General features: G+C 61.7%; 1 protein-coding gene across 2 annotated transcripts in view; it reads right to left on the bottom strand.

Moving 5' to 3' along the window:
* Positions 1-13,289, bottom strand: part of KDM4B (lysine demethylase 4B) — a 226,417-nt gene that overhangs the window by 10,818 nt on the left and 202,310 nt on the right. For both annotated transcript variants that reach the window (XM_049876484.1, XM_049876486.1), the window contains 7 exons: positions 12,590-13,059; positions 12,289-12,409; positions 10,706-10,884; positions 6,455-6,680; positions 4,328-4,404; positions 4,031-4,086; positions 3,493-3,601 (listed from right to left, as the gene is read on the bottom strand). In XM_049876484.1, coding sequence (XP_049732441.1) covers positions 3,493-3,601; positions 4,031-4,086; positions 4,328-4,404; positions 6,455-6,680; positions 10,706-10,884; positions 12,289-12,409; positions 12,590-13,059 — 1,238 coding nt within the window. The remainder of the gene's footprint in view (positions 1-3,492; positions 3,602-4,030; positions 4,087-4,327; positions 4,405-6,454; positions 6,681-10,705; positions 10,885-12,288; positions 12,410-12,589; positions 13,060-13,289) is intronic.

The following is a 13,289-nucleotide window of genomic DNA, read 5'->3' as shown; positions in this document are numbered from 1 at the left end:
TGCAGGGGAAGACATCCAGAAGCTTCCAGGAACTTTCAGAGACACCCAGGAGAAACCTGAGACCCTGTTGAGAGTAACCATCCACAGCCCATGTCCATGTCCGTGGGCACAGACCATGTCCACCCCGTGGGCTGGCAGCTCGACATCTGAGTGCCTACGTCTTGAAGAACGCGAGCCAGGCCCTCTGTCATGGTCTGTCGGGGGCCAGCACCCAGCACACAGGGCAGCGTGGGCCTCCACTGCAGTCACTCACAGCCATCTCTGCTGACGAGGGGCCGATGGGAGGCCGAGAGGTGGGGCGTCCGTGGCTGTAGGGGTGCATTCACGTAGGCCGGGAGCGGGGTCAGCTGCTCATGGCTCCCCATGTGAGTTGAATCATGTCCTGGCATCCCGGACTGAAGGATCTGAACACACTGCCCAGTGAGGCCATGGGGGCTGTGTCTGCCCCAGAGCTCCTGGGCCCGTGTGGCCCGCATCTACCAGCTGGTCCTTCTGTCAGCCCTTGTGGGGCAGGACTGGGCGGGTCTCCAGGAGAGTCTGGTTCCCAGGTTCTGGCCTCAGTCTCCTTGAGGGCACCCGACCTGTCAGAGGCCGGAGGGCAGCGGCGTCTGTGCAGAGCATGGTCTGGGAGGAAGCTGAGGGCCCTCCACCGGCGGGGACTGCAGACTCGCCACATGTGGGCACCATGTCTGCTGCCTTCTAAAGCCTGGGCACGACGGCTGCTGCCAACCTGCTTGGGAACACACCCTGGTGCCCGAGGGGAGCAGGAGACTCTTTCTCTCTCTCTGGAGCCTGACATGAGGGGACCCTTAACCACACAGCAGGGCCAAGTGGGAAGGGGGGACCAGTCACCCCCCAGGTGTGTCCTCCTGCCCCATGGGGCCATGTTGCACCCAAGCTGATCTCAGTCCCCACCCAGGCCTCATCGTTCCTCCAGAAAGCTTCTGGCATGCTCCCACCAACTGCCAGGAACCATTCCAGCCTGGTGTGGTGGGTGATCCCATCTGCCACCAACCTGGTTCGGCTGGGGGCTGACCCTAGCTCACATCTGACCCGCCAGAACACCCTGGCGCCCAGAGCTGGTGGCCCCTGTGGCCCCAGACAGCGTGGGTGCCGGGCAGGCAGGAGTTAAGTGCCTGCTTCCTTGTGTGGCTCCATTAAGCAGTGCAAGTGGGCCTCCTGTAAAAGGATTTTTAATTCATCGTTACAAGTGCTGGTAATGAAGAGGCTGTGTGCGCAGATGTCAGATGACCCATAAAGCGTGGGGGAGACTTATCGCCAGCGCTGCACCATCACTCCACCTGAGTAATGGCGCCTTTTATACCACGTCAGGGGCGAGCTGCCCTGCCACACAAGCTGTGGGCTCTGAGCGCAGTACCCCAGCCCCTGTTCCTGAGCCCATGGGCACGGCACCACTGCATGGGGAGCCCGGGCTCTGTGGTGGGGGGGCTCCCTCCTCATCGGACCTCCCCATCAGGCCCTGGCGCTGCCCTGTGCCACTTGGTGGTCCTGGCTGAGGCCCACTCCCAGGGTGACACGAGATGGCCAAGAGGCTCAAGAGGACGCACCCTCATCCACTGCCATTGCCTCAGCGGTGATGCCCCCAACAAGGTGGCTTGCCCGCATATGCGCAGGGTCTGAGCCCCACGCAGGCACCTGGGTCTCCCTCGTCTCTCTTTGGGCCATGTCCCCGCCTGGTGGGAGGCCTGGTCTCAGGAACAGTTAAGCATAGTTGCAGGTGGCTGTGGGGAGGCCCCAGAGGCCTCAGGTGGTGGGCAGCCAGAGGGGGGCCACCAAGCCCAGGCCAGAGGAGCTGCTTCCTCTGAGCCCCGGCTCCTCGCCTCCAGAGTAGGCCAAGTCCCGGTGCGCCCAATGGGCAGTGTAGATCGAACGCAACGTTGTCAGGGCAGGTGACTGGAGCCCAGGCAAAGAGGCTGCAGTGACGAGCCCAGGGCTGCCACCAATGCTCAGGTGGTACAGTGAGCACTCACTGCGGCCAGTAAGGCAGGGACTGCTGCCTCCCACTCACAGAGGGGGGTAAGGGCAGGGAGGCCGAGGGGTCTGCCAGCACTGAGCTCACTGTCGATGCTCGTGGGCTCCGAGGTACCACAGGGGGCCCCCAGTAGGCGGGACAGACACCATGACCGGGGATGGCATGCACTCTTTAAAGGGGGGGGCCTCATGCACGCCGAGGGGAAGTCCCGTGACCTGAGTCCATCCATGTGGTCACACCGACTCAAGCTCCATGGTGCAGCGTCCAACAAAGGAGGGGGCGAGCGGAATGTATGGCTACCTGCCGTCACACAGAGAAGGTGGGGCCGGAACCCGCTGCTCTAAGGTGCAAAGAGCACCTGCAGAGAGGTGTGTGAGGAACCAGGAGACCCGCTGCCTGGGAGGCGGCTGGTGTTCACGGGGTACCTTTGCATCTTCTGACTGTGCACCGCATGTCTGTGTGACCCGTTCCAAAACAAACGTATGCTAAAACTAATGCTATATGCAGAACAGGGCCTCAGGATTGGTGGGAGACTCATTAACAACCTGCGTCATGCAGATGACACAACCTTGCTTGCTGAAAGTGAAGAGGACTTGAAACACTTACTGATGAAGATCAAAGACCACAGCCTTTAGTATGGCTTGCACCTCAACATAAAGAAAACAAAAATCCTCACAACTGGACCAATAAGCAACATCATGATAAACGGAGAAAAGACTGGAGTTGTCAAGGATTTCATTTTACTTGGATCCACAATCAGCACCCATGGAAGCAGCAGTGGAGAAATCAAACGACGCATTGCACTGGGAAAATCTGCTGCAAAAGACCTCTTTAAAGTGTTAAAAAGCAAAGACGTCACCTTGAAGACTAAGGTGCACCTGACCCAAGCCATGGTGTTTTTAATCGCCTCACAGGCATGCAAAAGCTGGACGATGAATAAGGAAGACCAAAGAATTGACATGTTTGAATCATGGTGTTGTCAAAGAATACTGAACATACCACGGACTGCCAAAGGAATGAACAAACGTCTTGGAAGAAGTACAAACAGAATGCTCCTTAGAAGCAAGGGTGGCGAAATTACGTCTCACACACTTTGGACGTGTTATCAGGAGGGATCAGTCCCTGGAGAAGGACATCATGATTGGTAGACGGTCATCAAAAAAGAGGAAGACCCTCAACAAAATGGACTGACACAGTGGCTGCAACAATGGGCTCAAGTGTAACAACAATTGTGAGGATGACGCGGGACCGGGCAGTGTTTTGTTCTGTTGTACGTAGGGTCGCTAGGAGTTGGAACTGACAGGATGGCACCTAACAACAACAAAACTAACAACCCATCTCGTCTGCTTCCTCGCTGTGACCCTTGGCATTTTGGCCCAGGACGGAGAAGCCAGGAGCTCCCTGCCTGGCCCCAGTTGGGCACGCAGATCCATCTCAAACGCACATGGCAGGCCCCAGCCCACACCTGAGGAATGTCCTGGGGAAGGAGAGACACTCACCAGCTTCCACCGCTGCTCGGGGATGGCACTGATGTCCACAGGGTGGCGCTCCATCACGTTCAGGAACCGGGCCTCAGGGACCGCGATGGCGCAGATCACGTGGATCCACCTGGAAGGGGAGGGAGGGGCGCCCAGGTCCTCACGGGTGCGCCTCCTCAGGACACTCAGTCCAGCACCCAGCACAGCCGGTGGCCAGGCCAGCAGCAGGGGGGCAGAGGTGAGGGCAGGACACTTAGATAGTCCGTGCAGGACGATGTACCCACCCTGCCCCTGTGGTAGGATTAAACAGTGAGGCCTGTGCTTAAGGGACTGTCTCTCAGTGCAGGCACTCATCGTCGCTCCTCATCCTTGCCCACCCCACCCACACATGGGACAGCTGCGTGGAGGTGACAGCTGACAATTGCTGACTCTCTCATTGTCCCCAGCCTCTCACCACCACCCAGGGATGGGGAGGCTCAGAGCTCAGGGTGCCAGCCAGGGCCACACCCCTGGTGAGAGCTGAGCCAGGACTCTGCCGGGGCACAGGCGGCTCACTCACCTCCTGTCGGTGGTCATCTGCAGTGCTCCACCCCGGAGGTTGCACAGACAGCACTCCTGCAGGACCAGACATGGCATGAGGGGCCCACAGAGTGCCCCCAATGCCTGGGGCCGGCCGCCCACCACACGAGCCCCAGGTCACACTGCCGTGAGGGGTTGGGCAGAGTCCCTCCAATCCCTGAGGCCAACCGCCCACCACAGCAGCCCCGGACATCCCGTGGGGTCGGGGTTGGGCCAGTCCCGTTCCCAATGGGTGGCAGCTTTTCAGAACCGCCCCCCACCATAGGGCAAAAGTTACCGCAGTCCAGGCGTGGGCTGTGCACCGGGAACACGTCCAGCCTTCACTGACCAGCTCGGGGCGGATGCCGTAGCAACCTGGAAGACCGGGTGCTGAGATGCAGGGCGGCACGGGGCCATACCATACGCGATGCTGCGGCCTTCTGGAGCCGGCCCAGTGTCACAGGCGTGCTCTCGCCACCCGCTTTCCTCCACGCAGGCCACTGCGCGCCGGCCGTGGGGAGGGCAGTCTGGGGCGCGGGCCTGGAATGGCTCATTTGGAAGCGGGATACAAGGGGACAAAGGAGGGCCCCTGCCGAGTCACGCGCTCAGCCAGGGCGGCACCTCAGCTCCCCAAGAAGGATGGCCCCACTCAGCTGAGCTAGAAGGGCCATGTTCTGGGCACTCAGCTGTGGGCCACGGAGGAAGGTCTGGGCTGGGCTCCGAGCGGCCACAGGGCATTGCCGCGCAGACCTGGGCCACGCTCTGTGCAGAACTGTGCTGCTGAGAATACAGACCGGAGATCGCGAAGGTGGTCTACTGAAGAGCGCGGCTCTGGGTTAAGGACATGGGGAGAGAGCACTGAGAAGGGGCGGGTACGGGCGGGTTCTGCCTCACTCAAGGCCACTGCCCACCAGACAGGGGGCTCTGAGAGTGGGAGGGGGCTCTGTTGGCAGGGGGTGGGCAGAGCTGGGTTTCCAGAAGTCCTGCAGTGTGGGTCGGCCCTGACTGAGGAAGTGTGGAGGCACCCCGGGTGCCCAGAGGCCAAGCTGAACAACATGAGGAAGGGGAAGGGGGCTGGCAGAGAGGCTCCCTGTACTGTCCCTTGGGTGCACCCAGCCAAGTTTGCCATAAGGGGGGGCTGCCCCCTAACGGCAATCCTCAACGGAGACGTGTGTACCAAGCCAAGTGGGGCCGAACTTGCCGCCTACAAGGCTGAAATCAAGTTGTTTTGCTGTCTGGGCAGCTGTGACCTTAGGCCTCCCAAGGTCAGTCAGTGAGTGCTCACTGCTCACCTGGCCTGTCCCCTCCCACCTGGCCACACCAGCCTTGGTGGGGCTGCACCTCACACCCAGGCCAGCAGAGTGACAGCTCCCAGCAGACAGGCAGAATTACTGCTTAGGCCACCGAAGGGGAGGTGGCAGACAGAGATCTATCGCTGCCTCCCTCAGCAGGAGCACGCAAAACCACACGCTCCTCCTGCTCTGGGATTCAATCTTGCAGGCCGCCTCCACCCCTGCGCCCTGGAAAAGGACAGACATCCATTTCCTTGCCTCGGGCTCCGCCGCCGGCCTGCAGGGTTCAGGGCTCTGCCAGCCTACAGGGTCTGGGGCAGAGTGGCCAGGAGCACCAGAGACAAATCACATGGCTAACAGGCCTTGTATCTCATCTCACCCCCCAGTTCCAAACTCCAGCCCCAGATCCCAGAGTCTGGAAGCGTTGGGGCACCTGGCAGGCACCTAATCTCCTCCTGCTGCCTCCTGGATCCAGGAGAGGGGGCAGGGCTCACAGAACCTTCCAGAAGGAGGCTGATCGGGAGAGCAACCATCAGGAGCCACCTGCCTTGGCCAGGGGGCAGGGCAAGAACCTCTGGCCCTGGAAGACCACCTTGTTTTGCCGACTGGCAAAGAAAGATTTCAGAAAGAGCAGTTTCCGGAAAGCCGTGGAATGCGTCACTGATCCTTCTGGGCACTCCTGGCCCACTTCTCACCATGGTCAGTGAGGCGAGCGTGAGTGGCAGGGATGGAAATAGCAGGGATGGAGGGGACAGGAAAAGCCCTGCCCCCAGCATGCCCACCTACCCCTGGACACACTTGGCCTCTGCGTCGCCCCGCCCCGGGCTGGTGTGGGCCCCTGACCTGTAAGTGGCCCACAGTGCTGGGCTGTTCTCCTGAGTGACCAAACTTTCCCCGTCCAGGGCATGAGCACAGCCTCCAATCCCATTACAGAAAGGATGGAGGAAGTTAGAAATTGGGGGACCTGCACCAAGGCCTGCCTGAGCTGTAGCTGGTGACACTGTGTCCTGCCTGCAACCCCAAAGAAAAGCCTGTGGCGGGAGGGGCGCTGTGTGAAGCAGGGTATCGCCTTCCCTCACCGGCACCCTCCCGGGGCCCCTGGCAGAGCACACCCCTGGGGCCCCGACACTCACTGGCGTGGACCTGCAGGCAGCACTTGGCGCAGGCGATGAGCAGGCTGGTGCCATCGTCACCGATGTAGGAGTTCACAGGCAGTGGCTCGGTGTTCTCGCCACTCGCGGTGAAGCACATCTCAGGGACCAGCGGCCTTGTCTTCTGTCCACTTTTGGAGAGTGGCGCAGCTGCTGTGGGGCCTTCCCCGAGTGTGGCCTGCGGTGCCTCCTTCTCGGGCTGTAGGGACTGCAGGGACAAGGCCTGCTGTCAGTAGGGGGACCCTTCACTAGGTGCCACGTGGCCCGCTACCCACAACTCTGAGGACACCCCTGGGTGTGTGAGGGGCACCAGTGGTGCTGACCAAACCAGCCCCCCTCCTCCTCTCCTCTCCCCGGCCTCCAGAAAACCCTGCCAGCTCCATCTCCAAACGAGCCCCCAAGGCCTCCTCCTCACCCCAATGGCCCCACCCAAACCCTCAGTCCCACAATTCCTGCTCTGCAGGCAGCCACCAGCAGCTCCAGCCCACTTGGTAACATGTCCAGGCTCAGCACCAACACACGCTGGCCCTGCTGCTCTCCCCCTGGCTGTCTCGCCTGCCTGGGCCCATGGCTTCCTCCTTCCTCATGCCAGGTCCTGCCTCAGGCAGTGCCCTCTGCCTAAAGCTCAGATCTCTGCACTCCTCTGGCTGCAGATCCGCCCCCCAACCCAAGTGACCAGTGCTGTCTGTCTCCACCGTGCTGACCACCACCTGGGCAGTTATCTGGACTCTTATTTCGGCTGTCTCCTCCAACCTGCGCCCCGTAACGGCTATATCCCCAGTCTCTGGATGGTGCCTCACGGAGCCACCCCCCAGGAGAAACTTGTTGAACAAATGAATAAACGGGATGGTGATGACCACGCTCTGTCCACGGCACCAGGATCCAAGTCAGCTGTGCCCAGCCTCCACTGGGAGCCCCAACCCCGGTTTGCCCGTCAGACGGCGGTGGCCTCGGAGACGAGCTCCCCAGACCCTAGAGGCAGGGAGGGTCCGCTTTCGTGAGCCCCGGCCATGACTCGGAGGCACACAAGAGGACGACGCATCTGGGCCTGGCTTGGGACCGAGAGAGGCAGGGACGCGTGGGCAGTGTGGACACCCAGGTGCTTGACTTGAGGGGACTCAGCCCTCCCTATACGTGGTTGAGACACCAGGCCCCAGGGGTTGGCAGCCCATCAGGGGCAAAGGCCAGAGCTCTGTGACCTGCACTCCACAACTCTCCACACCTACAGCCTCACACGCCCCCCTGGCCCTGCACACCCACGGCCATGCACTCCCACCTGGCTCTGTACACCTACGGCCCCACACGCCCACCCGGCCCCGCACACCCACAGCCATGCATGCCCACCTGGCCCTGTGCACCCACAGCCCTGCAAGCCCACCTGGCCCTGCACACCCATGGCCCTGCATGCCCAGCTGGCCCTGCACATCCATGGCCATGCATGCCCACGGCCCACATGCCCATCGCCTACACACCCACCTGGCCCTGCACACCTACAGCCTGCATACTCACCTGGGCCTGCACGCCAGTGGCCCACACACCCACAGTCTGCACATACACCTGGTCCTTCATGCCCACAGCCTGCACACCCATGCCCTGCACACCCGTGCCCTGCACACCCGTGCCCCAGCAACACTTGGGGTCCCAGGGAGGTCCTGGCCTTCACCGGAGCGGAGACTGCAGAATGTCTGTGCTCATTTCCACACAGGTGGCACTCCAGCCTAGCAGTTGTCACTCATAAAGGACAGCAAGGGCAGACATGGCCAGCGACCACAGAGGCAGGTGCGCTGGTGGCTGACTCCAGGGCTCCGGGACTCAATAGCAGCTGCCTCCACACCCACTTAAAACCTGCACTAACGAAGTGGCATGTGATTAAAGTCAGTCACGGCGGCGCTACCTCACGACCACTGTAAAGATTTGTATCTTCAACCAGAGCTCCCAGACTATGACGCCCAGAAACTTCTCTGACAACACACAAGAGAGTGCCCGGAGCTGACACCTTGATGGTGCATCTTACGGTCTCAGGGCCAGAAGACCAGGTCCCATCTGAGATGCAGGTCCCGGCAGCTCTGTGGCAGGACCGTGACAGGCTCCCCACCCTCGGCTAGGGCACACAGACTCTCATCTCCCCTCGCTGCTCAGACCCCAGAGCAAGGCCTGGGGTGTGAGGTCCACCCGGGCATCTCCACTAACAAGGTACAGGGCATCAGGCAGCGAGCCAAGACGTACAGGACTGGAGATGTGGTGTCTACGGCCGACAAACACGATGGGGCTGCCCCAAGGGCAGAGTTGTGCAGGGATGGGGAAGCAGGCTGAGACAGCAAGCCACGAAGGCTTCCTGGAAGAGATGGACTTAAGAGTGAATAGAAATCAGCCCAGCAAGGCCGGGTGGCTGGGGTGGGGTGGGTAGAGGAGGCCTGCAAGACAGCACAGTGTGAGCTGAGTGGTGGGGGCAGATGTCACAGCAGGAGAAGGGGCGTGTGGCTACACCAGGGGCTCACACCCCACCCTGCATGTGTGGAGAGCCCCAAAGAGCTTCCAGCCCAGACTGGGCACAGCAGGGCTGCCTCCCCAGTGCCCACCTGGCTACGGCGAGAAGCAGAGCAAGAAGGGGGCGGGGCAGGCATCCAGGCTGGAAGGAAAAGGCTGGAAGGTAGGCTGTGGCCACAGCAGATGTCAGGCACGCCAGCAGAGACACGGCAGGGACCCCAGGCACGGGACACTGGGCCTGGGCACAGAGTGGGCATCAGACATGCCAGCGGAGACACGGCAGGGACCCCAGCCACCAGGGTGGACTCTGCCCTGCCCCAGCCTGCCCCTCGTCACCCTGCAGGCATACTTGGAGCTGAGAGGCCCCCAGGCCCCATCCACACCGCCCCTCAGCCTGCAGATGTGGCAGGGGCACCAACTGCAACCTGTTGGGCTGTCCAAACTCAGGCTGGGTGGAGTCTCCAGCTGGACAGCCATCGGCGGCTCCTCCCAAGGGCCCTTCCCTGTCACATACCACTCCCCCTCGTGAGCTTTTTCTGCAGAAATGCATGTCGGTAAGTTACCTTCTTGGAAGACTTAAAAGCTGGCGCATCCCCGGCAGCCCCATGAGCAGAGCCCCAGCTGCGCCCACCACCCTGCCGAGGGCTCCACCTTGCCCCAGCCACAACCCTCAATGGTAGGTGGGCACCGGGCTGCCCCCTCCAGCCGTGGCTCTCGACTGTGATACCTGCCCCTCATCTGCCCTTCTTGCATTTCTCTCTTTTCCCTTGATTTTTCTTTTCTTTTCCAGACCAGACTCTGACAGTGCTGTGCTGACCCCAACTCACAGCGACCCCGCGTGACAGAGTAGAACTGCCCGTGGGGTTTTCTAGGCTGTAATCTTTATGGAGGCAGATCAGCAGGTCTTTTCTCCTGAAGAACTGCTGGGTGGGTTCAAACTGCTGACCTTTCACTGAGTGGTCGAGCGCTTAACTGCTGCGCCACAAAGGCCTTCCTTTCTCTATTAAAAAAAAAGTTTTGGCAAAATATATATGACAAAACATCCGCCATTTTCAAATTTAAAAAAAAATTTTTTTTTTTTTTTTTTAGGTGTACAACCCAAAAGACGCCAAAACCAAACCCAGTGCTGTTGAGTTGATTCTGACTTGTGGCGACCCTATAGGACAGGGTAGGACTGCCCCACAGGGTTTCCATGGAGCGCCTGGCAGATTCAAACTGCCGGCCCTTTGGCTAGCAGCCGTAGCACTTAACCACTACGCGACCAGGGTTTCCACCAGGCGTACGATCCCGGGACATTAATTGCATTCCCCATGTCGTTCAGCTATCGCTGCTGTTCCCAGATTCTTCCATCACCCCAAACAGAAGCTCACACCTGCCAAGCAGTGCTGGGAGTTCTCTGGAAGCAAAGCGAGGGCTGAGCAGGAGCAGATGAGCCCCATGGCAGGCGGCCCCCCTTCCTCACCCGGCGGCCCTCCCTCGCCCGGCGGCCCACCCTCGCCCGGCGGCCCACCCTCGCCCGGCGGCCCTCCCTCGCCCGGCGGCCCTCCCTCGCCCGGCGGCCCTCCCTCGCCCGGCGGCCCTCCCTCGCCCGGCGGCCCTCCCTCGCCCGGCGGCCCACCCTCGCCCGGCGGCCCTCCCTCGCCCGGCGGCCCACCCTCGCCCGGCGGCCCTCCCTCGCCCGGCGGCCCACCCTCGCCCGGCGGCCCACCCTCGCCCGGCGGCCCTCCCTCGCCCGGCGGCCCTCACCTGGCTGTAGGGGTAGAAGAGGGTGCAGACAGCACAGTAGGGCTTGGTCAGGGCGGCCACTGCATTGAACTTTCTCTCCGCCTGGAAACTAGCTGCTTTGTTCTTCCACTGCAGCGACAGCAGTGACTTCAAGGCCTCGGGGTCACTCATGTCTTCCTCCCCAGAGAAAGGCAGTGTTTCTGGAAGGAAACGGGCAGGGCCGGCGGGGACAAGGGAGAATGGAGGCAGGGGAGGGAGACACAAACTTAGTCCCATTCAATCTCACTCACCAGAGCCCATGGGCCAGGGAAGCCAATGTCCACATCCATGAGGATGGGTCCCCACAGCCCCGCCACCCCCAGCCTCTGACGCCCAGGTGTCATCATGCCACCCCTACCCTCAGCCCGCAAAAGCCAGTTGCCGTTGAGTTGACCCCGGCCCGGGGCGACCCATGCGTGTCAGAGAACTGAGCTCCACAGGGTTTTCAGTGGCTGCTTCTGGGGAAGTAAATCACTAGGACTTTCTTCTGAGGCACCTCTAGGTGGGCTGGGACCTCTAGCCTTTCGGTTGGCAGCCAAGCATGTTAACTGTTTGCACCACCCAGGGAAACCTCAGCCCTAAAGACTTCCAGAAAAGCCCCGAGCCTGCCTTATGACCGATTCCTCTGCCCCCTCTCCTAGTCCTGCGCACCCCTCCTACACCCCGTCCTGGCCACGGCTCTCCGTGACCCTGTGCCTACAACACTTCTCCCCAAGTGAAGGTGAGAGAGGCATCCATGGGGCCTGGGGCCCTGAGACCCTGCCTCGTTCCCAAAGGGCCACATCACGTCGGGGAGGTGGGCAGGGAGGGTGCTGCAGCCCCCGTGAGGCCCTGGGGCATGTTCTGGAAAGAGCGGCCACACTAGCCGCCCCAAGTGTAAAGTGGGAGCCACCCACTGCCTGCCCAAGGGGACGCAGGGCCACGGCCAGGGCCCCGCACGTGGTTCCAACTGCTTCTAGAATGCCACCCTCCCCAGCCCGCAAGTTAGGTCAGAAGAAAAGAAGCCACTTTCAGATTCCACGTGCATCTTAAATGGCAGGCAGGCACAGAAGACAAAAACCTTGCTCAGCAAAGTTTCTGTACAGAACACAGTGGCTCTTGGCTAAGTGTTAGATGGAAGGTTCTCCGCACCCCTACCCCAACTTGGAGCCTTGGTCATGGCCTTTCCTGGCCCTGATGCTGTGCATGGCCACCAGGAAGAGGCCAGGACGCCACTCCCGGCCTGGCATCACCTCCCACCATGGGCAGCCTGGCCAAAAGGTCAAAGCACAGAGCGTCCCTGAGAAAAACTGCTACAGGGTGACAGCCTCACGCCGGGGTCTCCCTCAGCCATGCAGGTGGACGTGGCCAGGGGCAGGAACCCAGAGAGACGAGCCAGAGCAGGGTGGTTCCCACGGACACCACTGCAGGGGGCGGGTACAGGTGACACCACAACATACCCGCCCCCACGAGGGTCCTTCTGCAAGCTCTTCCCCCAAAAAGAGGATAAGGCCCAGCCTCTTCCAATCCAGAGGCTGGAGTGGCACCTGGACAAGCCCTGCCCCACCCACCCTGTCTGCACTCACCCTCATCGCTCGAGGCCCCCTGCTTGACCACCGACAGCGGGGACCGGGTGGGTGGCTTGCCCAGCGGGTGGCGCCGGCTCTTCTTGATCTCCATCTTCAACTTCGAGAACGTGGACGGCACCTGAAACACACAACGCACCCCTCCAGAGGCGCCACCATGGCCCAGGCGCAGAGCTCAGCGGGGCCAACATCCTCTGGCTCTAGTCTCTTGGCAACCCTCAGCGTCCTCGGCCCAGTCACCCCTGGGCGCACAGTGCAAGAGCATCAGGGCGGGGCCCGCACAACCTGGTCCCATACCTACCTGCATATCCCCGGCCCGGGTGGGGGTCTCCTCCTGCAGTGTCAGCTCCATGGGAGCAGCCGGCTCGGGCCAGGCGCCGCCCTTCTGGACGAAATGCTCGAAGGCCTGCTGGCAGGTGCGGTGCTCCCTGTCGCCGGCCGGGCGCTCGCCGCGGGGCACCACATACAGCATGGGGATGATGGGCCTTGGCTTGGCCTCGCCCTCTGCCCCGCCAGGAGCCTCGGGGGGTACCACGTTGAGGGCCGCAGGCGACAGGCTCTCCTCCTCTGTTGTGGGGGCTGGTGCTAGCACAGGGGGCTCCAGCAAGGGTGGTGGTAGGGGTGCCCCTTCAGGGGCAAAGGGGACCAGGGGCGCTGGCGGCAGGGGTGGTGGGGGCGGCAAGAGGGGGAGGTGGGGGTGCAGGGGGCCATAGCTCTTCTTCTTCCGGTCGCTCTTGCCTTTGGCCAGCCGCAGCTTGCCCCTCCCATCCTCTGCGGGGAGAGAGGAGGGACGGTCAGGGGCCGACCCCTGATCTTGGCCTGCATCCCCCACGAGCAACTTGACCTTGAACACTGGACTGTGGCCCCAGACATGGCCCCCTGATCTTGGCTGCAGCTCCAGACACAGTCCCCAGACCGTGGTCCCAGATACAGTCCCCTGATTCCAGGCTGCAGCATCGGAGATGGCCCCCCTCCACCCCGATCCCAAGCTATGGCATCAG

The sequence above is a fragment of the Elephas maximus genome, chromosome 3, assembly GCF_024166365.1.
Source record: "Elephas maximus indicus isolate mEleMax1 chromosome 3, mEleMax1 primary haplotype, whole genome shotgun sequence".
Lineage (NCBI taxonomy): Eukaryota > Metazoa > Chordata > Mammalia > Proboscidea > Elephantidae > Elephas > Elephas maximus.
This window is presented reverse-complemented; position numbering and strand designations above follow the sequence as displayed.